This window comes from Pongo pygmaeus, chromosome 12 (assembly GCF_028885625.2).
Source record: "Pongo pygmaeus isolate AG05252 chromosome 12, NHGRI_mPonPyg2-v2.0_pri, whole genome shotgun sequence".
In the NCBI taxonomy this organism is placed as follows: domain Eukaryota; kingdom Metazoa; phylum Chordata; class Mammalia; order Primates; family Hominidae; genus Pongo; species Pongo pygmaeus.
In genome coordinates, this window is record NC_072385.2 from 123,310,301 (window position 1) to 123,333,698 (window position 23,398).

The 23,398-nt window shown below is 47.3% G+C and overlaps 1 protein-coding gene across 4 annotated transcripts in view; it reads right to left on the reverse strand.

Annotated features, from left to right (window-relative positions):
- ATP6V1C2 (ATPase H+ transporting V1 subunit C2) overlaps positions 1–13,632 on the reverse strand; it is a 62,063-nt gene extending 48,431 nt beyond the window's left edge. For all 4 annotated transcript variants that reach the window (XM_054476304.2, XM_054476302.2, XM_054476301.2 and 1 more), the window contains exons 1-3: positions 13,531–13,632; positions 12,298–12,452; positions 8,576–8,643 (exon numbers count right to left, since the gene is read on the reverse strand). In XM_054476304.2, the coding sequence (XP_054332279.1) occupies positions 8,576–8,643; positions 12,298–12,426 (197 nt within the window). In that variant the 5' untranslated portion in view covers positions 12,427–12,452; positions 13,531–13,632. The remainder of the gene's footprint in view (positions 1–8,575; positions 8,644–12,297; positions 12,453–13,530) is intronic.
- Positions 13,633–23,398: the final 9,766 nt, after the last annotated feature.

Genomic DNA, 23,398 nt, shown 5'->3' on the forward strand with positions numbered 1-23,398 from the left:
CTCCAGCCCAAAGCTGTGCAATAGAAATATAATTCAAGCCACACGGGTAATTAAAAAATGTCTAAGGCTGGGCGTGGCGGTTCACACCTGTAATCCCAGCACTTGGGGAGGCCGAGGTGGGCAGATCACATGAGGACAGGAGTTCAAGACCAGCCTGGCCAACATGGTGAAACCTCATCTCCACTAAAAATACAAAAATTAGCTGGGCCTGGTGGCGCACGCCTGTAATCCCAGCTATTTGGGAGGTTGAGGCAGGAGATTCGTTTGAACCCAGGAGGTGGAGGCAGTAGTCAGCCAAGATCATGCCACTGCACTCCAGCCTGGGTGACAGACCAAGACTCCATCTCAAAAAAAAAGGTCTAGTCACCACATTTAACAAAGTAAAAACAGGTTAAATTAACTTTAATAAGATACTTTATTTAAGTCAAAATATATATTTTCTTCTTTTTTTCAAACAGGGTCTCGCTCTGTTGCCGAGGCTAGAGTGCAATGGCTCGATCACGGCTCACTGCAGCCTCAACCACTCGGGCTCAGGGTATCCTCCCACCACAGCCTCCTGAGTAGTGGGGAGTACAGTCACACCCCACCACACCTGGCTAATTTTTTGTATTATTTGTAGAGAGGAGGTCTTGCTATTTTACCCAGGCTCAGTAAGCCATCTTTAAATGTCTAGATTTATAAATACTATTAAGTGTTTTCGTAAGTAACAATGATTGATAGTACAATCTGGGAGGAGGGTGGAATGGAAGAGAAAAAGGCCATTTTCTGGTTAGTTCTGCCGATGACTCCGAGCTGGAAGCATCGTGGAAAGCCCAGGGCACAGAGTCCCCCTCCCAGGGCAGATGGATCCAGACAGGCAGACCATTAATGGCAAGTTGATGTATCTGGAGTGTATTCCCTCCTCTGCCACCCCGTCCACCTTTGTCTTTCTAGGATCTTCTCTCTGGGCCTGTTTCATCATTTGGAACTCTTGCAGGTTAGATAAGATCTCTAACGGGCTGCCCAGCTCTTATAACCCAGGATGCTTCCCTCTATTCATCCATTCAATCAGTCACCAAGGGCCTCCATGTTACAGGTGCTAGGGATCTAATCATAAGCAAAAGACAGGGAAGAAAAATATGACCAAATAATCCCACAAAAAGACGTCAAAATCCACTGTGGCAAGTGCCACGAAGGAGGGGAGCACCGGGTGTGTTAGAGAGGGTAAATCTGTGGGTGTGATGGTAGAGGGTGTGGGAAGAGGTGGGGAAGAGAGTCTCCAGGAGCTGGGGAGGAGGAAGAGGGCTCAGCAGGGGCAGATGGGAGGAGGAGGGGTGAAGAGGCTTGGAACAGCCGCCATGGAAAGTGGGAGCCCAGCAGACACACACAGTAGGGCTGCCAGCAGCTTACAGCAACCCACCATGCACGCGGCATACAGAGACATGCAACCGCGGTCTATTCACTGAATCCCACGAAATGCCGCATAGGTCGTCTCAATCTGACATTCTTCCACCAACAGAGAAGAAAAGCCTACATGCTTTTTACAATTCCAGTTTACTTCTCTTTAGAATGCCCTTACAAGAACTGACTCACACGTATCACTAAGCAGACATCCACACTCAGCTATGCAGTCTTTGATCAGCCAACCCTCGGTCAGCTCCACGGAACCACCTGGGTAAGGAAAAAGCCAGCAGCTATTCCATAGACGGGGGAAGCACTCAGGGGCAAGCAACAGTCACCAAGCACCACAGCACCCAGGAGGTCCTGCTGACCGCCCCAGCGCCTGGGAAATGCACTCAATCAACACCGCAAAACAGGCTAAGATACTGTGAAGGACTCAAACGTATTTTCTTTTTTAAACAGGGAGAGAGGTTTTTTTTTTTAAAGATAATAGCATTTGGTTTTTCAAATGTTCATGAATGATAGGGCAAATACAGAATAAATTAACAAAGGCAGTATGAAGGAATAAATTTAAAAAAGAGAGAAAGCTCTCGTAAGCAAAAGCTGCCTTCCAACTACATGGAAAAACACTCTAGTGCCTTAAGTAAATAAATAATAAAAGGATATTGAAACAATACACCCTGAAAATGCTTGTGCCTTCTCCGTTCTCCTGGGCAGAAGCAGTGCTGACAGGTTTATGCTACCGAGGTTACAGACCCACCTAGCATTTATTTACCTAATAACACTCGAGGACTTTTCAAAGAATCAGAGAGGACATTTCAAAGAACTGATGCCATTCTCCAGATTTATTAGTACATATAACCCACTCTTTTACCCCAACCTCTACCAACTCCCAACACAGGACACCCTGACCCCTGAACTAGAAAAAAGCTAAGATTCGAATTTTGACATGCTCAGACCACACCATTTTCCTTCCCCCTGATAGGAAGGCTCTTAAGAATATATAACCACAAGGAAAATGAAAACAATGCACAGTGATTTTTCATTCTTGCCACACCTAGCCCTTATTGTTTACAAAACACTTAAATTTGCACAGGTTCTATCTGTTTCACAATTATAGCCACAGTCTTGCCTGTTCACGCATTTTCATTTCTTTTTCTTTTTTTTTTTTGAGACAGTCTTGCTCTGTCGCCAGGCTGGAGTGCAGTGGCACAATCTCGGCTCACTGCAACCTCCACCTCCTGGTTTCAAGCGATTCTCCTGCCTCAGCCTCTCGAGTAGCTGGGACTACAGGCGCCTGCCACCAGGCCCGGCTAATTTTTGCATTTTTAGTAGAGATGGGGTTTCACCATGTTGACCAGGATGGTCTCGATCTCTTGACCTCATGATCCACCCGCCTTGGCCTCCCAAAATGCTGAGATTACAGGCGTGAGCCACCGTGCCCGGCCTTCATTTCTTTTTCTTAAACATATGCGACACTACCACTAAAAGCAATTTGTGCAACAAGTATGTACAGAACAAAACACTAATATACTTACTGGGGAAACAGAGCAAACAGACAAAAAAGAAACTAAAGTGGGGCTGGGCATGGTGGCTCACGCCTGTAATCCCAGCACTTTGGGAGGCCAAGGCTGGCGATCACCTGAGGTCAGGAGTTCGAGACCAGCCTGGCCAACATGGCAAAACCCCGTCTCTACTAAAAAAATACAAAAATTAGCTGGGCTTGGTGGTGGGTGCCTGTAATCCAGCTATTTGGGAGGCTGAGGCAGGAGAATCACTTGAACCTGGGAGGCGGAGGTTGCAGTGAGCCAAGATCACGCCACTGAGCTCCAGCCTGGGCAGTAGAGCAAGACTGTCAAAAAGAAAGAGAGAAAGAGTGAGAGAAAGAGAGAGAGGGAGAGGGGGAGAGGGAGAGAGGGAGAGGGAGGGAGGGAGGGAAGAAGGGAAAGCGAAAGAAAGCAAGAAGAGCAAGAAAGCAAGAAAGAAACTAAAATGGAAACAATAACAATCCAGGATCACAGAATTTCAGAGCTAAAGCGGTTTTAGTGAATAAGAGGTTAAAAGACTTGCACTAGGGCAGAAAATTGGTAGCAAAGACAGCTCTAGAATTGCTACCATTTCTGCAGCAGGCAGGGAACTATTCACACTTTTTTTTCTTTTTTTCTTTTCTTCCTGAGACAGGGTCTCACTCTGTTGCCCAGGCTGGAGTGCAGTAGTGTGATCTCTGCTGACTGCAGCCTCGACCTCCTGGGCTCAAGCAGTTCTCCCTCCTCAACTTCCCCAGTGCTGAGACTACAGGCATGCACCACCACGCCTGGCTAAATTTTGTATTTTTTGTAGAGATGGGGTTTCACCATGTCGCCCAGGATGGTCTTGAACTCCTGGGCTCAAGTAATCCACCCATCTCAGCCTCCCAAAGTGCTGGGATTACAGGCATGAGCTACCGCGCTTGGCCCAGTTCACACTTCTTAAGCTAACCTTCCTGCACGTGACCAGTCTCCTGCGGTTTGTCACTGCTGCCCAGGAAAACCTAAGGCATTCACCAGCCTAGGGCAGTGGGCTGTTCTCGATGGCATCTGTTACAGGCCTTTCTTAGGTTTAGCATTATTTGATTATGTGATGTGATTATTTTATTAATATGTGTCTTCTCAGCTAGGCCATAAGTTGTACAAGGCCAGTCATACCTCCCTGTGGTGCAGAGAAGCCTAAGAAGGGAGTCAACATTTCCAGATCAAGTCATTTTTTCTTGGATATTAACTTTTACAGGACAGGCCCTGAGATTTGATAATACTTGATTTAGCATGATTTTACTTCCCTTCATTCGTCTGAGAGCAGACAGATTTTATGAATGAGAGAAGCAAAGATTAGTTTTCTTTCTCAAAGACTGTGAATGGTGGCTAGGTGTGGTGACTGATGCTTGTAGTTCCAGCACTTTGGGAGGCCAAGGCGGGAGGATTGCTAGAGCCCAGGAGTTCGAGACCAGCCTGGGAGATATAGTAAGACCTTGTCTCTACAAAAAATTTTAAAATTAGCTGGGCATGGCGTTGTGCACCTGTGGTCCCAGCTACTTGAGAGGCTGAGGCAGGAGGATCACTTGAGCCCGAGAGGTGGAGGTTGCAGTGAGCCTTGATGGTGCTACTGTACTCCAGGCTGGCGACAGAGCAAGACCCTGTCTCATGAAAAAAAATTGTTGGCAGGGCGCAGTGGCTCATGCCTGTAATCCCAGCACTTTGGGAGGCCAAGGTGGGCGGATCACCTGAGGTCAGGAGTTTGAGACCAGCCTGACCAATGTGGAGAAATCCCGTCTCTACTAAAAAACACAAAATTAGCCAGGCATGGTGGCGCATGCCTGTAATCCCAGCTACTCAGGAGGCTGAGGCAGGAGAATCGCTTTAACCCAGGAGGCGGAGGTTGCAGTGAGCTGAGATCGTGCCATTGCACTCCAGCCTGGGCAACATGAGTGAAACTCCGTCTCAAAAAAAAAAAAAATGTTTACACCTATGTATTATCTCATTTCAAAAAAAAAAAACCACTGTGAACAGCAAACTACTTGGTGACTAGGAGTGCCTGTGTGTTAGTCCAACATCCCATACAAAGCAAAATGTCACTAACAAAGGCATCCTATTATTCTTAGGCAATCAGAAGGTAAATAGCAACAGAACACAGAGAAACCAATTTTTAGCCCATAGCACTAATCTGCAGATTAGAAATCCTCAAAGTGGCCAGGCACAGTGGCTCACACCTGTAATCCCAACACTTTGGGAGGCTGAGGCTGGAAGATCACTTGAGGTTAGGAGTTCGAGACCACCCTGCCCAACATGGTGAAACCCCATCTCTACTAAAAATACAAAAATTAGCCTGGCCTGGTGGCACACGCCTGTAATCTCAGCTACTTGGAAGACTGAGGCAGGAGAATCACTTGAGCCCAGGAATCAGAGGTTGCAGTGAGCTAAGATTGTGCCGTACTCCAGCTGGGGCAACAGAGCAAGATTCTATCACCACAGCCAGCTAGTATTTTTTACTTTTTGTAGAGAGAGGGTCTCACTATGTTGCCCAGGCTCTTCTCAAACTCTTGGGCTCAACTGTCCCTCCTGCCTTGGCCTCCCAAAGTGCTGGGATTACAAGCGTGAACCACTGCACCCAGCCTGATCTTACTTCTATTACTACGTTATCCAGAAATTATATTTATATGTTGAGAAAATTAGATGTACACACTGTAAACACAATATAATAATAGTTATATTTGGATGGCTTAATTATGGGTGATTTATATTTTTTTCATGCTATTCTATGATCTATAAATGCTTTCCAATTAATCACTTGAGGTCAGGAGTTCGAGACCAGCCTGGCCAACATGGTGAAACACCATCTCTACTAAAAATACAAAAATTAGCTGGGCATGTTGGCATGTACCTGTAATCCCAGCTACTCGGGAGGTTGAGGCAGGAGATTGCTTGAACTTGGGAGGCAGAGGCTGTAGTGAGCCAAGATCATGCTACTGCACTCCAGCCTGGGTGACAGAGTGAGACTCTATCTCAAAAAAAAAAAAAAAAAAAAAAAGTTTTCCAATGATTATATATCAGATTTGTAATTTTTTTTTTTTTTTTTTGAGACAAAGTCTTGCTCTGTCCCAGGCTGGAGTGCAGTGGCACGATCTCGGCTCACTACAACCTCCGCCTGCCAGGTTCAAGCAATTCTTGTGCCTCAGCCTCCTGAGTAGCTGGGATTACAGGCGCCGGCCACCACACCCAACTATTTTTTTTTTTTTTTTGTATTTTCATGTTGGCCAGGATGGTCTCGAGCTCTTCACCTCGTGATCCACCCGCCTCAGCCTCCCAAAGTCCTGAGATTACAGGCGTGAGCCACCACACCTAGCCCAGATTTGTAATAATTTAAACAAAGATATATAATTTTAAGACTCCACAACATCTTCATACACTTTTTTTTTTTTGAGACAGGGTGTCACTCTTTTGCCCAGGCTGGAGTGCCGTGGCATGATCTCGGTCACTGCAGCCTCAAACTTCCAGGCTCAGGTGATTCTTCCACCTCAGCCTCCTGCATAGCTGGCACTACAGGCACATACCACCATACCCGGCTAATGTTTTGTATTTTTAATAGAGATGAGGTTTTGCTATGTTGTCTAGGCTGGTCTTGAACTCCTGGAGTCAAGCAATCCCACCAATCTATTCAAATAAATGAGGGTACATCTATTCACAGTAACACAGCCATTAAAAGAATGAACATGCAGTTATGGACTGATATGAAACTATCTCTAAGATACGTTATTTAACTAAAATGCAAGATGCAGAATATATGCTATCATTTGTACAAAATTAATTTTAAGGCTGAATGTGGTGAGTCACATCTGTAATCCCAACACTTTGGCAGGCCGAGGCAAGAGTATCACTTGAGGCCAGGAGTTCAAGGCCAGCCTGGGCAACATAGTGAGACCCTGTCTTTACCAAAAAAATACAAAAATTAGCTGGGCATGATGGCAAGTGTCTATAGTCTCAGATAATTGGGAGGCTGAGGTAGGAGGATCGCTTGAGCCCAGGAGTTCAAGGCTACACTGAGCTATGATTGTGCCACTGCACTCCAGCCTAGGCAACAGAGCCAGACCCTGTCTGCAAAAAAACACAAATAAGTAAACAAATACATGAATGAATAATATTAATTTTAAGACATATTTATTCGTGCATGTATTGGCTATCTCTGGAAGGCTTACCTAGAAAGTTATAGGAAAATTGCCTTAAAAGAGGGGCAATGGAGGACTAGGGGACAGGAAAGAGAAAAACAGGTGAGAAGAAAACTTAATTTTCTTTTTCTTTTTGAGACGGAGTCTCGCTCTGTCACCCAGGCTGGAGTGAAGTGGCGGGATCTCGGCTCACTGCAACCCCCATCCCCCCTCCCCTGCCCAAGCGATTCTCCTGCCTCAGCCTCCTGAGTAGGTAGGATTACAGGCACCCGCCACCACACCCAGCTAATTTTTGTGTTTTTAGTAGAGACGGAGTTTCGCCATGTTGGCCAGGCTGGTTTCAAACTCCTGACCTCAAGTGATCCACCTGCCTCGGCCTCCCAAAATGCTGGGATTACAGGCGTGAGCCATCACTCCTGGCCAGAAACCTTAACTTTCACTATATATATCCTTTTTGTACTTTGGGTTTTTGCTTATTTGTTTGTTTGAGATGGGGTCTCACTCTGTTGTCCAGGCTGGAGTGCAGTGGCACAACCATAGCTCACTGCAGCCACAAGCTCCCAGGTTCAAGCATTTTTCTCACCTCAGCCTCCCTAGTAGCTAGGACTATAGGCGCACATCACCACATCTAGCTTTTTTTTTTTTTTTTTTTTTTTTTTTTTTTTCTTAGAAACAAGGTCTTTTGGCCGGGCATGGTGGCTCATGGCCTGTAATCCCAACACTTTGGGAGGTCGAGGCAGGTGGATCACCTGAGGTCACGAGTTCGAAACTAGCCTGGACCACATGGTGAAACCCTGTCTCTACTAAAAATACAAAAATTAGCTGGGTGTGGTGGAGGGTGCCTTTAGTCCCAGCTACTCAGGATGCTGAGGCAGGAGAATCACTTGAACCTGGGAGGCAGAGGTTGCAGTGAGCCACGATAGGACCATTGTACTCCAGCCTGGGCAACAGAGTGAGACTCTGTCTCAAAAAAGGGAGGGAGGGAGGGAGGGAGGGAGGAAGGAAGGAAGGAAGGAAGGAAGGAAGGAAGGAAGGAAGGAAGGAAGGAAGTCTCTTTATATTGTCCAGGCTGGTGTTGAACTCCTGGGCTCAAGCAAGTCTCCTGACTTAACCTGTGGAGTAGCTAGGATTACAGGTGTGAGCCACTGTGCCAGGCCTCTTTTTGTACTTGAAATTTTGTACTATGAGCATTTATTACTAAAAAATAAACAAACTTAAAAAGGCTTGGTGGGAAACTACACCAATGAGTTTTCCAAGTGTCTCAGCACCTATGCATGATCTTCAGGTTGAAGGCAACCCCTTAACAAGTGCTGCCTCCAGCAGACAAGGTGGGCTCCTGCAGACCCAGCACCCGCAGGGGGACTGATCGGTTTTCTCTGCTCACTTTTGGAGCCAGGTCTAGACAAGTCCAAACTCCGGTTCAGCCAAAGCAAGAACACTGTGTCCTCTGACAACAACGTCAAATTCTCACTTGTATGTAGTAAATAAGGAATATTTTACCTTTCAGCAAAGGTGTCGAGTTTCCCCAACTCATCAGAGAGGCCAACCAGGGAATCCAAGGTCCCCACCTAGACAGATCATAAAAACGTCAGAGGCTCACAGGTTTCTGGCCAAGCATGATGCCATCTCAACAACACGGCAGGGACTCTGTCACTTCATCTTGAATTTGTCACCCTTGGTCAATGGCCAAAGTGGAAAGTAGAAAGAACTCTTAATGGAAACCAGTGGATTTGGGGGTGTCTTTATTTACTTATTTTTGACCAACAGGATAAACTGTCATATGCCTGCCATAGGAAGGAGTGACTACGATGTCACCATCTGACCTCAGCTCATTTTCCTCTTAGAATGGCAGCCTGCTAGTCAGTCATGTTGTAAATCCCCATAGCTGAGGAATAGATACACCAGAAAGCAAGTTAAAGAAGTCCTCATTCCTAAAAGCTTTTCTGCTCCAAGACAGTCCCACCAGTTGTGTTTTCTTTTTGTTTGTTTTGTTTTTTGTTGTTTTTGTTTTTTGAGACGGAGTTTCGCTCTTGTTGCCCAGGCTGGAGTGAAATGGTGTGATCTCGGCTCACCTCAACCTCCGCCTCCTGAATTCAAGTGATTCTCCTGCCTCAGCCTTCCTGGGTAGCTGGGATTACAGGCATGCACCATCATGAACGGCTACTTTTTTATTTTTAGTAGAGACGGGATTTCTTCATGTTGGTCAGGCTGGTCTCAAACTCCCGACTTCAGGTGGTCTGCCTGCCTTGCCCTCCCAAAAGTGCTGGAATTACAGGCTCGAGCCACTGCGCCCGGCCCCACCATCTTTTTCTCTGTTCTTTGCTGTTATTAACCATGATCTTGAGGCCGAGGTGGGCAGATCACCTGAGTTTAGGAGTTCGAGACCAGCCTGGCCAATATGGCAAAACCCTGTCTCTACTAAAAATACAAAAATTAGCAGGGCATGGTGGCATGCGCCCGTAATCCCAGCTACTTGGGAGTCTTGAGGCAGGAAAATCATTTGAAACCGGGAGGTGGAGGTTGCAGTGAGCCAAGATCGCACCACTGCGCTCCAGCCTGGGCAACAGAGTGAGACTGCATCTCAAAAAAAAATTATTGCTGGGAAAGGAGGCAGCTTTTTCTTTCCTCCAACTTCATCATTCACCGAGGTCCTTTTCTTTTCAGAGTACTTATGATCTGTTTTTTGTTTTTTTGTTTTTTTGGTTTTTTTTTTTGAGATCTCGGCTCACTGCAACCTCCACCTCCCAGGTTCAAGTGATTCTTCTGCCTCAGACTCCCAAGTAGCCGGTATTACAGGCGTGTGCCCCATGCCTGGCTAACTTTTTTTATATGTTTAGTAGAGATGGGGTTTGGTCATGTTTTCCATGCTGGTCTCGAACTCCTGACCTCAAGTGATCTTCCCACCTCGACCTCCCAAAGTGCTGGGATTACAGGAGTGACCCACCGTGCCTGGCCATGATCTATTTCTTAGTGTAGAAATTACTACAATGTCCAAAATTGTCTTTAAAGGTCTTTTCACAGAATCAGAAAGAAAAGGGTTGCTATCATGTGATACACCAACTAGATGTTAAAAAGTAATTAGGTCCTGAGACTTGGCAGAATTTCAAGAAAACAAATTAAGAAAAATAATTAGGAGGCTGGGCACAGTGGCTCACACCTGTAATCTCAACACTTTGGGAGGCCAAAGGTTTGAGACCAGACTGGTCAACTGGTGACACCCCATCCCTACTAAAAATACAAAAACTAGCCAGGCATGGTGGCATGTGCCCGTAAACCCAGCTACTGGAGAGGCTGAGGCAGGAGAATCACTTGAACCCAGGAGGCGGAGGTTGCAGTGAGTCTAGACTGCACCACTGCATTCCAGCCTGGGTGACAGAGAGAGACTCCATCCAAAAAAAAAAAAGTAATTAGGAAATGATGAAGCCTGAATATCTCTACCAAGTCAAGTCGCTTCTTTTCAAGCAACTTAATTTTAAGCAACTTCTGCAGGGGCTGTGTCTTCCTTTTTTATCTTTTTACCTTCCAGAGTCTAGCACAGTGCCTCACACACAGTATCAATGAGTGGATGCAGAATTTACTAACCCATACAGTGTCAATTGCTGGACAAGAAGAGGCAGGCTTAAAAAGGCAGCAAGATGTGGGTTCAGAACCCACTGCTGCCACTTACCAGCCTGACAACACTTAGCCTCTCCCAACCTGTCCCCAGAGTCAGCTTCCCGGTGATGCATTTAAAGTACCTAGCGGTCAGCACTTTGCTCAACAAATGTTAGCAAATGGGGTAGCATTACAACCCTGGTAGCTGATGGGGCAGCTGTTTTGGCGGAGGGGCAAAGCGAGGTTTGAAAAGGGAGTATATGGCAGTTTTCTACAAGAGCAGATGCTGGGCAGTCAGTGCCATCTCACCAGCACCTGTGCCATCTGGTCTGGGAGAAAGCTGTAGTGTCTTCCCCGTGGAAACCTACAGCCTCAGAAAGCACCATGGTAAATGCACTCTTTTTGAAGTAAACTAATTGTGTGGCCAGGCTCACTCTTGTAATCCCAGCACTTTGGGAGGCTGAGGCAGGTGGATCACCTGAGGTCAGGAGTTTGAGACCAGCCTGCCCAACATGGCGAAACCCTGTCTCTACTAATAATACAAAAATTAGCCGGGCATGGTGGCACGCGCCTGTAATCCCAGTTACTCGGGAGGCTGAGGCAGGAGAATCACTTGAACTCTGGTGGCGGAGGTTGCAGTAAGCTGAGATCGTGCCACTGCACTCTAGCCTGGGCGACAAGAATGAACTCTGTCTCCAAAAAAACAAAAAACAAAAAACAAAAAAAAAAAACAATTGCACATGTCTCATTCCTTTCTTTTTTTTTTTTTTTGAGTTGGAGTCTCACTCTGTCGCCCAGGCTGGAGTGCAGTGGTGCAAACTTGGCTCACTGCAAGCTCTGCCTCCCGGATTCACACCATTCTCCTGCCTCAGCCTCCTGAGTAGCTGGGACTACAGGCGCTCACCACCACGCCCGGCTATTTTTTTTTTTTTTTGTATTTTTTAGTAGAGACGGGGTTTCACTGTGTTAGCCAGGATGGTCTCAATCTCCTGACCTCATGATCCACTCACCTTGGTCTCCCGAAGTGCTGGGATTACAGGCATGAGCCACCGCGCCTGGCCTCATTCTTCCTTAACGTTGGTTTCATTTGAACTTTGCCCTCCACTCCAAGAGCCCTTAGATGCCTGGGCACGACTCAAACTCCCTTCTGCCACCAAATTCCCTCCCTTCCAAAGGGATCCTAGATTTCCTCCCCTGCCCCCAGGTCAAGAGTACAATCAAGGCTGAAGCCCCCCAAGCCTGCACATCTAAACTATATGGTCGGTCTTCTGAGATGTTGCAGACAAACCAGGAGGAGCCAGAGGAACACCCGAGAGAACCTGAGTGTGCATTTAACATGCTTCTCATTTTTTGAAGCATTAGACACTGCTACCCACAACCTCGTCCCCCTGTTCATTCCTTCCTGTGGCTGCACCTACATAGGTATCACAATTAATTTTGGACTATGGCATGATATCCCACCTAGCCCATCACCTCCCTGTCCATCCTCAAACCTCAGCTTGTCCTCAGAGCCCCTGCCTTTGCCGTGATACTTTCTCCTTGGCTTCCTGAAGTAGCAACCTCTGTCTCCCTCTCCCGTCTCCCCCTGACCAATCCATCCCTTTTTCACTTCTCCCCAGGAATTTTACCTTGAAGTCAGGAATAGCGAATTTGGTATTATAAGACAGGTTGGACTTGGAGGTTACAGTATTCATCCTCTCCAGAGCTTGCAAATTTTCCTTATCGCCAGGGGCAGAAATTAACCAAAACTCTGACATGCTTCCAGTCTTCTCTTACCCAGTGACTGCCCAGAACCAGCACAAACATACACAAACAGAAACAAGAGGAGAGATGTGTCAGATATCCCCGCCTCACCACTCCCTACCCTCCAATTCATCCTTTCTAGGATCTGTGAGCTCCAAGGACATCCATTTGCAAAAGCAAAGCTCTTATCTCCACCTGGGCCGCCCTCAGGTGTTCACGAAACTCCAAATCTCTTTGGTCCCTGCGGTGGTTCTGGCTGGTTTTCAGGAGCAGAGGAGGAGGGAGAGGTTCCTTTCTTTCTCTCCACCTCAGTGAACAACCCCTATCAGGCATCTGGAGGCGGCCACCTTCTGGGGGAATATTTGTCTTCCTTCCACACTGCATCTTCTGGGATGCAGGATGGGGTGGACGAAGGCGTGGGATGAGGGAGGGATTTTCACAACAGGCTACCAGGTCAAACCGCAGGTCAAACTGGCCAACCTTGTGATTGGTATTAGCTTTAAAAATAGACTCAGAAGGATTTTTTTTTAATAAGAAAAAAAAAAAAGTAGTAGGGGGTGAGGGGAACTACTAAAGTCTTTTTTCCACTAGGCGAGGTGCCCGCTCAGCAGAGCTGGGTCCCTTGCCCGGCCTGGCCGGTGGTTTCGCGGCCGCGTCTGCGGCCTCTACGGCCGATTCGATTCGTGCTGCTCCTTCACAGGTGTCCACACCCGCACCTTTCCCCCTTGGCCGGGTTCCCCCTTTCCGCTTGCCTCCCCGCGGCGTCTCCGGACGGCTGGGGGAAAGCAGGATAAGCTCTGAGGAGCCAGAGACCCCTGGTGGAACCTCTTCCTTTCGGACTCCCCGGTCCCGCTCCAAGCCGAGGGCATTTTGTTCTCTCCTAACCCCGCGCAGACCCAACGCAGCTCCTTTCCGCCTTGACTGCCCATGGCCTGGGGACGAACTGGCCCCACGCAGCACCCGCGGAGATGCTACCAGCCCGGCCGCGGGGAAGCGCGCGGAGGTGCCCGCTGCCCACGTTCCCAATGGGAAAGCGCAGGCTGGTGCGCAGCCGGACCCCGTGCCTGTGTCCCCACCCCACCCCCGCCTCGGGTCCCGGCTCCGCGGTGCGTCCTTACCGGGAGCCGGCGGGGCGCGGGCCGCGCGGTAGGGGACTGCGGGCGACGCGCGTCGGGTGCGGAGCCGGAGCGCACTGCCGGCTCCCGGGAGGCAGCGGCTTCGCTGCCCCGCGCCCCGCCCCGCCTTTTATCCCGGGCGCAGGAGGCGGCCCCGGCCCCGCCGGATATTTGCATACGGGCCGTCCGCCTCCCGCCTCGCTCCAGCTGGGGGCCCGAGACCCGGGGACCAGGTGCAGGCGCCGGGCGGGAAGGCGCGGAGGAGACGCGCAGGGTCTCCAGTCCCCTGGAGGGCCGGGGCCCTGGGGGCTTATGCGGCGCGTCCCACGGGGTCTCCTGCTGCACGACTGCGCTGCAGCGTCTGGGACGCGTGGACTGCTGAGCTGGGTGGGAGTCGGGAAAAGGCTCTGAGCTCGGGACCACCCCGCCCTCCCGCTGCGGCCGCCGCAGCCCCGCCTGGTCACCCACTCTCGCCTCACAGAGACAGGCGCGGATCTCAAGGGAATCACCTACTCCCAGGTGTCTCCAGGCCAGTGCACGAGCCAGGGCCCACCTGTGGGGAGCCGCGCAACAGGTGCGCAGGTGCTCGGGACACACCTGGGTAGACAGCGAAGCTTTTCCTGTCCGTGTGGGCGCGGGTGTGCGCCCGGTTGCCCAGGAAACTCCCACCTCACCCTCTCCACCTTCCGAATTGCCCTGTGGATGGGGGGTGGAGGGGCGGTTACAGCTCTCCGTGCGACGATCAGAGATGAGTTCATGATCGGTGCTGTCTGGAACCAGGAGGGGGAAACCCTGGAAATTAACGTGTGAAGGTTAAAAACAAGACAAAACCCAAGGAAAACTCGGAGAATTCATTTTCTCTGGGCCGAAGGAGAAAGCTTTAAAGCATCCTTCCATGTGGGCGATGTTTTCAGTGGTTTCTGGGAAAGATGAAGATCTCAAGAGTGTCCTTCGAGGGGGCATTGGAGACGGTGTTCTTGCTTCCTTAAACGTGGACTCCCCCTCCTATGTAAACTAGCCTTATCTATCAACCCATTCTTGTGAATGCATCAGGGTCTTTGGGAGAAGTATTTGACATCATCTGAGACTTAAGCTGTAATCACATAGGGTGGGATGGGAAGCCCCAGAGACAGGACAGAAAGGTGGCTTTGAGATCACAGTGGGGTCGTACTGCCAGCCTAGGCTAGACTTGGAAGTCCCAGCACCTGCAGCAGGCATTGTTATTGGGACACTAATGTGCATTAGTCAGTCCTTGCAACATCTTCCTGAGGGAGGATACCTGAAACTAAGGGATGGGGAAACCCCGGTATGTTTGAGGACATTAAGTGACTATTCCAGGGAAGGAGTGGCCCAGTTAGACATTAAAGCGAGGTGGTCTCCAATCTTGGACGTTATCCAGGCATGCCATTTTATCCAGCCAGGGAAAATATCTTAGAGCTGGGGGCAGATCTCATCTGCAAACAAGGGTGGAGATGCCCACAGAAGTTACGTGAATTGCCCAGTGTCACACAGCTGGTTATGTCAGAGCTACAGTTGGAACTCGGGCCTGTGACTGAGTCTTATGTCCTTTCTACTGCTCCCAACAAGCCTGCAGGACTAGATAATCAGGGTGAGGAAGAACACATGCTTTCTATTTTAGTCCACATTTTCCCATCTGCAAGGTTCAAAGCCATGGACCTGGCTTCTCAGAGACTGAGCAACACATTTAGAAGTATCTGTGACTTTGCTCGTGGCACCACTCTTTCTATACACCTGGTTACCTGTAAATGCTTTGTGCCAGGCGTGGTGGCTCACACCTGTAATCCCAGCACTTTGAGAGGCCAGGTGGGCAGGTCACCTGAGATCAGGAGTTCGAGACCAGCCTGACCAACATGGAGAAACCCCGTCTCTATTAAAAATAAATAATTAGCTGGGCATGGTGGCGCATGCCTTAATCCCAGCTACTTGGGAGGCTGTGGCAGGAGAATCGCTTGAACCCAGAGGCAGAGGTTTCGGTGAGACGATATCGCACCATTGCACTCCAGCCTGGGCAACAAGAGTGAAACTCCATCTCAAAAAAGAAAACAAAAAACCCAAACCAAACCAAACCAAAACAAAACAACAACAACAACAAAAAACAAAACAAAACAAAACTTTGTTCTGTGAAATAAGAGAGTCAGACAAATAACTCCTGGATAGGCCAGGCACAGTGGCTCATGCCTGTAATCCCAGTACTTTGGGAGGCCCAGGCAGGTGGATCACTTGAGGTCAGGAGTTTGAGACCAGCCTGGCCAACATGGTGAAACCCCATCTTTACTAAAAATACAAAAACTGGCTGGGCATGGTGGCTCACGCCTGTAATCCCAGCACTTTGGGAGGCCGAGGCAGGCGGATCACGAGGTCATGAGATCGAGACCATCCTGGCTAACACAGTGAAACCCCATCTCTACTAAAAATACAAAAAAATTAGCTGGGCCTGGTGGCGGGCACCTATAGTCCCAACTACTCGGGAGGCTGAGGCAGGAGAATGGCGTGAACCCGGGAGGCGGAGGTTGCAGTGAGCCAAGATTGCGCCACTGCACTCCAGCCTGGGTGATAGAGTGAGACTCCGTCTCAGCTGCTAGGGAGGCTGAGGCGCGAGAATCACTTGAACCCAAGAGGCAGAGGTTACAGTGAGTCGAGACCATGCCACTGTATTCCAGCCTGGGTGATGGAACAAGACTCCATCTCCAAAAAACAAAAAACAAAACAAAACAAAAACAAAAACACACAAATAACTTCTGGACATCATCTGATTAAGAAAATAATAAGGACCTACAGTGTTCCTTGTCTTCCTCAAAATCTTCCTACTCAAAATCTAAAATCTTTCTGGTCTTTCGCATCTTAAGTTTCTTGTTTCATAGCTGAATTTATAATGGATGATGTCTACTGCTGCAGGAGTAACTTGACATTTTTCAAATAACTTTTTATCCGCTTATATAAGTAATTCTCTCCTTTTCTTTTCTCCAACAAGAATGAGCTTGAAATTTCTCTGTTTTTTAAAAACAATTTGGCAAACAGAGAAGTATAAGGAAGAAAATAAAAATTACTTGTAATTCTATAATTAGCTGCTGTTAACATTTAAATTCTTTATTACCATTTAATGCATATTCATGTATAGATGCAGATTTCTTTGCATGATTGAGATTATATATTATTCATAAATCTTGGCATTCTGCTGTTTGCTTTCTAAAGATCAAAAAAGTTACCAAATGTATCTTATCAGTAAAGGATAATCCAACGTCATCAGAGTTTACCACAGCTCAGAACTTGAGTAAGATTCTGAAGCCAAATAAAGATGCCTGGTTAAACAACTTACATCTTGAAAAGGTGGCAAGATGGGCAGGAATCTGGTCCAAGAGGTTGTTCGATTTGCATTTCTCAAAGGCAACCACATATGTACTTACCAGTTTTGAGCTGACTTGTGTTTTTCTCTCACAAAGATCAGCCTTTAACAGATAAATAGGGAGAAAACAACAAAAACTTCTGGAGCTTGCTCCCTTGGTATATTAGAAGAGTATGATTTAGCATTTACACTCTATAAGGAAAGTATTTTTCTTCCATATTTCAACCTGAAGCACCATTTAGCAACCCATTTTCTGTCCCCTCCCTATACAACCTTAAAGTCTCTGAAATCTGCTGCTAAAAGACTTAAAAGTTTATGTGCCTTAATCACTGCTTTTAAAATACTCCCCAGGTTATGAAAAATATAGTACCCAGGTCATAATAAATACCATCTCTTCCCAGGAATAAAGGCTGGGGAGGAAATGCCAGGAGTCTTGAGTCATCTGTAGCTTATTATGAATTTGGCTTCAGTTAGTTATTTCTGAAATGTTTCTGCAGTTGGCACTGGTCGTGCACTGAGCCAGCTGAAGTCTGTGCAACATTGAACAGTCCCGTCAGGTTTGGGAACCAGAAGGGTGAGGCTGGCCTCGTTGGTCTGTTGTCCTCTGGCCACTCCCAGCTGATGTATTTTGAGCTTCTTTATTACTTCACAGCCATCTGAAGATGATGCTCTTTCCAAATCAGCCCAGATACCCTTGAATCTCCATCAGCTCACGTGGGTTGTTGTGGGTTTTGCTGAGAAGAGCCCTGGGGGGTTTTTCTATGGGGACAGATCTATAGTACAGAAAAATGCAGGTAGAATTGTCCCTCGCTAGTCAATACGGTGCTGTAGACACAGATTAGGCTTTGAAATCAGACAGTCAGAAAAGCCACCTACACTTGCTATGTTTCAGGCTTCCCAGCTGAAAACAAAGGAGCAAGACTATACCCGCTTTTTAGGCTTGTTATGAGGATAAGACCGAACAGCATTTCTGGTGAGAGCAACTGAATAAGAGCTCCCCTCACTTCTCACTCTCCTGCTTTCTTAGGTTTCTTTATGGTTTTACACATTAAGTGCAGCACATTGTAATAATCTCTCGAAATCATCTACCATCCTTCTTCAGGACCCAAAGTCCTCTCATCTGCATTTTCTCTTTCACCCAAAAAGCCTTTGTCATGTTAGGATGGCCATTGTCATCATTGTCACTGTTTTGGTCAGAGAAATTCAGGCCAGGGAATTCTCAGGATTTGTCCTAGAGTACACAGACAAGAAGTCACCTCTGCTCACTTCGTCATCTAACAAGTTTTTTTTTCCCCCCACAATATTTGCCAGGCACAGTGGGGCATGCAAAAATAAATCGGCATTTTCATACTAGTACTAGAGCAAAGCAAGTCTGATAAACAGAATACTGAGCAGTTCCAACTCACTAAGGTCTGAACACAAAACACTAAGCAGGATGTGATATGTGCATACACACGAGGTGTAGACATACCAGGAAGACCGTGATCCTCATGTCACAGATGAGGAAGCAGGCTCAAGGAGATTAAGTGAGCTGATCAAAGCACACTTAGTGGTAGAACCGGGTCTAGAACTTCATTCTTCTACCTCCAAGTGTCTCTGGCATTACAAGCTCTAAACCACCCCTCTAGGCCCCGTGCAAAGACCTAGTTACTAGCACTCAGCCTGTAATTGCATTCGTTTGTTTGTTTGTTTGTTTGTTTTTGAGATGGAGTCTGGCTCTGTTGCCCAGGCTGGAGTGCAGTGGCGCGATCTCAGCTCACTGAAACTTCCACCTCCTGGGTTCAAGCAATTCTCATGCCTCAGCCTCCTGAGTAGCTGGGACAACAGGTTTGTGGGTTGGTTGGTTTGTTTTTGACAGAGTCTGGCTCTGTTGCCCAGGCTGGAGTGCAGTGGCATGATCTTGGCTCACTGCAATCTCTTTCTCCAGGGTTCAAGTGATTCTCCTGTTTCAGCCTCCTGAGTAGCTGGGATTACAGGCACCCACCACCATGCCCAGCTAATTTTTGTATTTTTGGTAGAGACGGGGTTTCACCATGCTGGCCAGGCTAGTATTGAACTCCTGAACTCAGGTGATCCACCCACCTCAGCCTCCCAAAGTGCTGGAATTACAAGTTTGAGCCACTGTAACTGGCCTACATAAGTCTCTTAACATCAGTGGACTTTTTGGTGAGCTGTAAACTGTGGTTAATAATAGTACCTGTCGGCCAAGCGTGGTGACTCACGCCTGTAATCCCAGCACTTTGGGAGGCCAAGGCAGGCAGATAGCCTGAAGTCAGGAGTTCGAGACCAGCCTGACCAACATGGAGAAACCTCATCTCTACTAAAAATACAAAATTAGCTGGGCGTGGTGGCACGTGCCTGTAATCCCAGCTACTTGGGAGGCTGAGGCAGGAGAATCACTTGAACCTGGGAGGCGGAGGCTGCAGTGAACTGAGATAGCGCCCTTGCACTCCAGCCTGGGCAACAAGAGCGAAACTGTCTCAAAAAAAAAAAAAAAGTACCTGTCTCATAAGGTTTTCCCGGGAATTAAATGATATGGCAGAGTGAACAGTGCATATTAAGCAACTGGCAATGGCGTGCTATTAGCATTTGCTACTTTAAAAAGCTCCATTCATCTCTGCTTCTTTTCCTCCTTTTATTTCTCACTTCCAAGTTCCTTTTTCTCCTCACAGGGTTCTTTGGGAAGATGCGAATTTTGCCCTATTATAAATATACGGCACATTGCTACTCCTGCATTCAGTCACTTTCAACCTATCTTTGATGGAGTTAGCCTATGTGGAAGGTTAACTACATCTTGGGGGTACCACAGGGAATAGGAGAGGTCCCTGGCCTCAAGAGTCCTGAGGTGGAGAAAGAAGAGAAAAAGGGAAGGAGTGTGGCTGGTGCTTAGGGAAGAGTCTTTGGGCTACAGCCAAGAGCCCTCCGCAGGAGTTTTGAGCTCTGGCTTTGGAGTCAAAACGATCTGACCTCAAGTCTCAGTTCTGCCACTTACTAGCTGTGCCCTTTCCAAGTTACCCAATCTTTCAATACCCCAGTTTTGAAAATGGGGACTTCAAGTTCAAGTTAGAGAATTGTGATGAAAATGGAATGCCATAACGCATGCAAAATGTCTAAGCATGACTGAGCCTGGTGTGCTCACAGTAACTGCTCCCATCATTTTATTTAGATTATAGAGTTCAGGAAGGCACTCTGTTCACTGCCAAGTTCATAGTGCTGAATACACAATATATTTTGGATCACTGCACTTCAAGCAAGGAGCTTAAATGCTGGAGGATGTCTGGAGAATCAGAGGAAGCTGAGTGTAAATGTTTTTGCTCTTAGATCTGTCTCTTTTAGAAATATGAAATGATTTGAAAGAGACATGAAAATATAACACTGTATATTTAAGTACTGGGTATCTACGTTACGGATGAGCGACATCTGTAGCCATTCAATTATGTTTATAAGACTGAAAATTGCAAACAACATATATGTCCAACAAAAGAGGATTGAACAAATTAGTAATTTTATAATCATGCTGTCATTAAAAACATTTTAGGGGAATATTAAATGACATAAGTGATCATATAATCTCAGCATTTTGGGAGACCAAGGTGGAAAGACTTTGAGACCAGCCTGAGCAATGTAGCAAAACCCCACCCCTATTTAAAAATTAACTAATTAATTAAAAAATAAATGATCATTAACTTTTTTCTTTTTTTTTTGAGATGCAGTCTTGCTCCATCGCTCAGGCTGGAGTGCAGTGGCACCATCTTGGCTCACTGCAACCTCCGCCTCCTGTGTTCAAGCGATTTTCCTGCCTCAGACTCCCGAGTAGCTGGGATTACAGGCGCCCACCACCATGTCTGGATAATTTTTGTATTTTTAGTAGCGACAGGGTTTCGCCATGTTGGCCAGGCTGGTCTCGCACTCCTGACCTCAGCTGATCCGCCTGCCTCATCTTCCCAAAGTGCTGGGATTACAGGCATGAGCCACCATGCCTGGTCTGATCATTAAATTTTAAGCAGAAAATTCAAAATCAGATTCCAATTCTCAGGCCGAGTGCAATGGCTCAGGCTTGTAATTCCAGCACTTGGGGAGGCCAAGGCAGGAGGATCACTTGAGGCCAGGAGTTCAAGACCAGCCTGGCCAACATGGCGACTATGGCCAACATAGTCTCTACTAAAAATTAAAAAATTAGCCAGGCATGGCGGGTGCCTGTAATCCCAGCTACTAGCGAGGCTGAGGCAGGAGAATCGCTTGAACCTGGGAGGCAGAAGTTGCAGTGAGCTGAGAATGTGCCATGGCACTCCAGCCTGGGCAACAAGAGTGAAACTTTGTTTCAAAAAGAAAAAAAAAAAAAAAGAGAAAGTCCAATTCTCTGTAATCCTAGTGCTTTGGGAGGCCAAGGTGGGAGGTTCACTTGAGGTCATGAGTTCAAGACCAGCCTGAGTAACATAGTGAGACCCCAACTCTATGAAAAATAAAAATTAGCCAGGTGCAGTGACTTGCACCTGTATTCCTAGCTACTCAGAAAGCTGAATACAAGAGTATCCCTTAAGCCCAGGAGTCTGAGGCTGCAGTGAGCTATGATTGCATCACTGCACTCCAGGGTAGGTGACAGAGCAAGACCTCCTCTCTGAAAAATAAAAATAAAACCCCAAACCAAAAATGGAAAAGGAGAAAACTAGAATAAATCTTGTGCTACTGAACTGAAACTGGAGGTGCCAGTCTAAACTCCTACATTTTAAAATGGGTGGATGAAGGGAGAGACAGAGAGAGAGAGAAATAAACCATTTACTAGCTCTGTTTGCTGGGAGACCTCAGAAGCAATGATTTATCAGTAGCACTGAATATACCAGTAGTCCAGATCTTAGTTTCTAATACCACTATCCACTAAAAGGAACCAGGGAACCTTGGAGAAATGGGTGGCTTCCAGGCTGGATTAGAGGATAGTTAACAGATACGTCAGTTTACTCTCAAATATTTTATACATATAATTATGTCATTATATAATATATAGTACATATTGTAAGTATATATTAGGTGATATAGAGAACTATGTCATATATATTACATGCCAGTATAATAGTCCTATCATATACCCATATCTGTCTATGGAAGTTCCTTGTGCTAGTCTTACAACTTTTCTGTAAGGCTGAAATTTATGAGGCTGGGTACGGTGGTTCCCACCTGTACCCCTGAATTACACCTGTAATTTCAGCACTTCAGGAAGACAAAGCAGGCAGATCACTTGAGGCCAGGAGTTCGAGACCGGCCTGGGCAATATGGCAAGACCTCATCTCTACAAAAAATACAAAAAATTAGCTGGGTGTGGTGGTACATGCCTGTAGTCTTAGTTACTCAGGAGGCTGAGGTGGGAGAATCGCTTGAGCTTGGGAGGTCGAAGTTGCAGTGAGCCGAGATCATATCACTGCACTCCAGCCTGGGTGACAGAGCCAGACCCTGTCTCAAAAGAAAAGAAAAGAAAAAGAAAAAGAAAATAAATTATGTTAAAATAAAAAGTTATCAACCAACAACAGGAAAATCCCTTTGGCGGGCTTCCATTAGTAGAAGTGAGAAGGGTGGTCCTGTTCCCACCCCCAGCTCCCAGCCTGGCCCCACTCTGCCTAGAGGACAGTTCAGGAAGCCACAGGCTCCGAGGTCACCCTCCCCTGCTCACTCTGATCTCCATACACTCCCTCTTCCGTCCCTCTTCCCGTCCCTCCTCCACCCTCTGCCCTACATCTGTGCTCTCTGGCATTCATGTCCCTCATCCGCAAAACCTCTGGCTCCCAACTTCTTTCAATTTCCCCACCTTGTGTACTCCCCTGAGGACACTGTTTTACTCAGAACCCCTCAGGGGTTGGTTGTTTCCTGTCCCCACACCTACCAGCACTGGGGCAATTCTCCTTGCTCCATCTTGCCACATCAGTTCCTTCTCCCACACTCTGCCCTAACTCCCCTCGTCCCCACCCCTAGCTTCCAATCTCTGCATAGGCCAGCACTGGCCAATAGCACTCTCTGTGATGACCGGAATGTTTTATAACGGCACTGCCCAATACGGAAGCCATTGACCACATGTGCACCTGAAGGAGGCTGGAGAAACTAAGGAACAGTTTTTCATTTCATTTAATTTTCATTACTTGATTTTTTTGAATTCATTAATTAGATAATTTTATTTATTTAATTATTTTGGAGACAGAGTTTCGCTATGTGGCCCAGGCTGGAGTGCAGTGGTGTGATCTCACTGCAATCTCCGCATCCCAGGCACAAGCCATCCTCCCACCTCAGCCTCCCAAGCAGCTGGGACTATAGGCACATGCCACCACACCTGGCTTATTTTTGTATATTTTGGTAGAGACAGGGTCTTGCCACATTGCCTAGGCTGGTCTCAAACTTCTGAGCTCAAGCGATCCTCCCGCCTTGGCCTCCCAAAGTGTGAGATTATAGGCTTGAGCCACCGTGCCTGGCCAATTAATTTATTTTTTGAGACAAGGTCTCATTCTGTTGCCCAGGCTGGCGTGC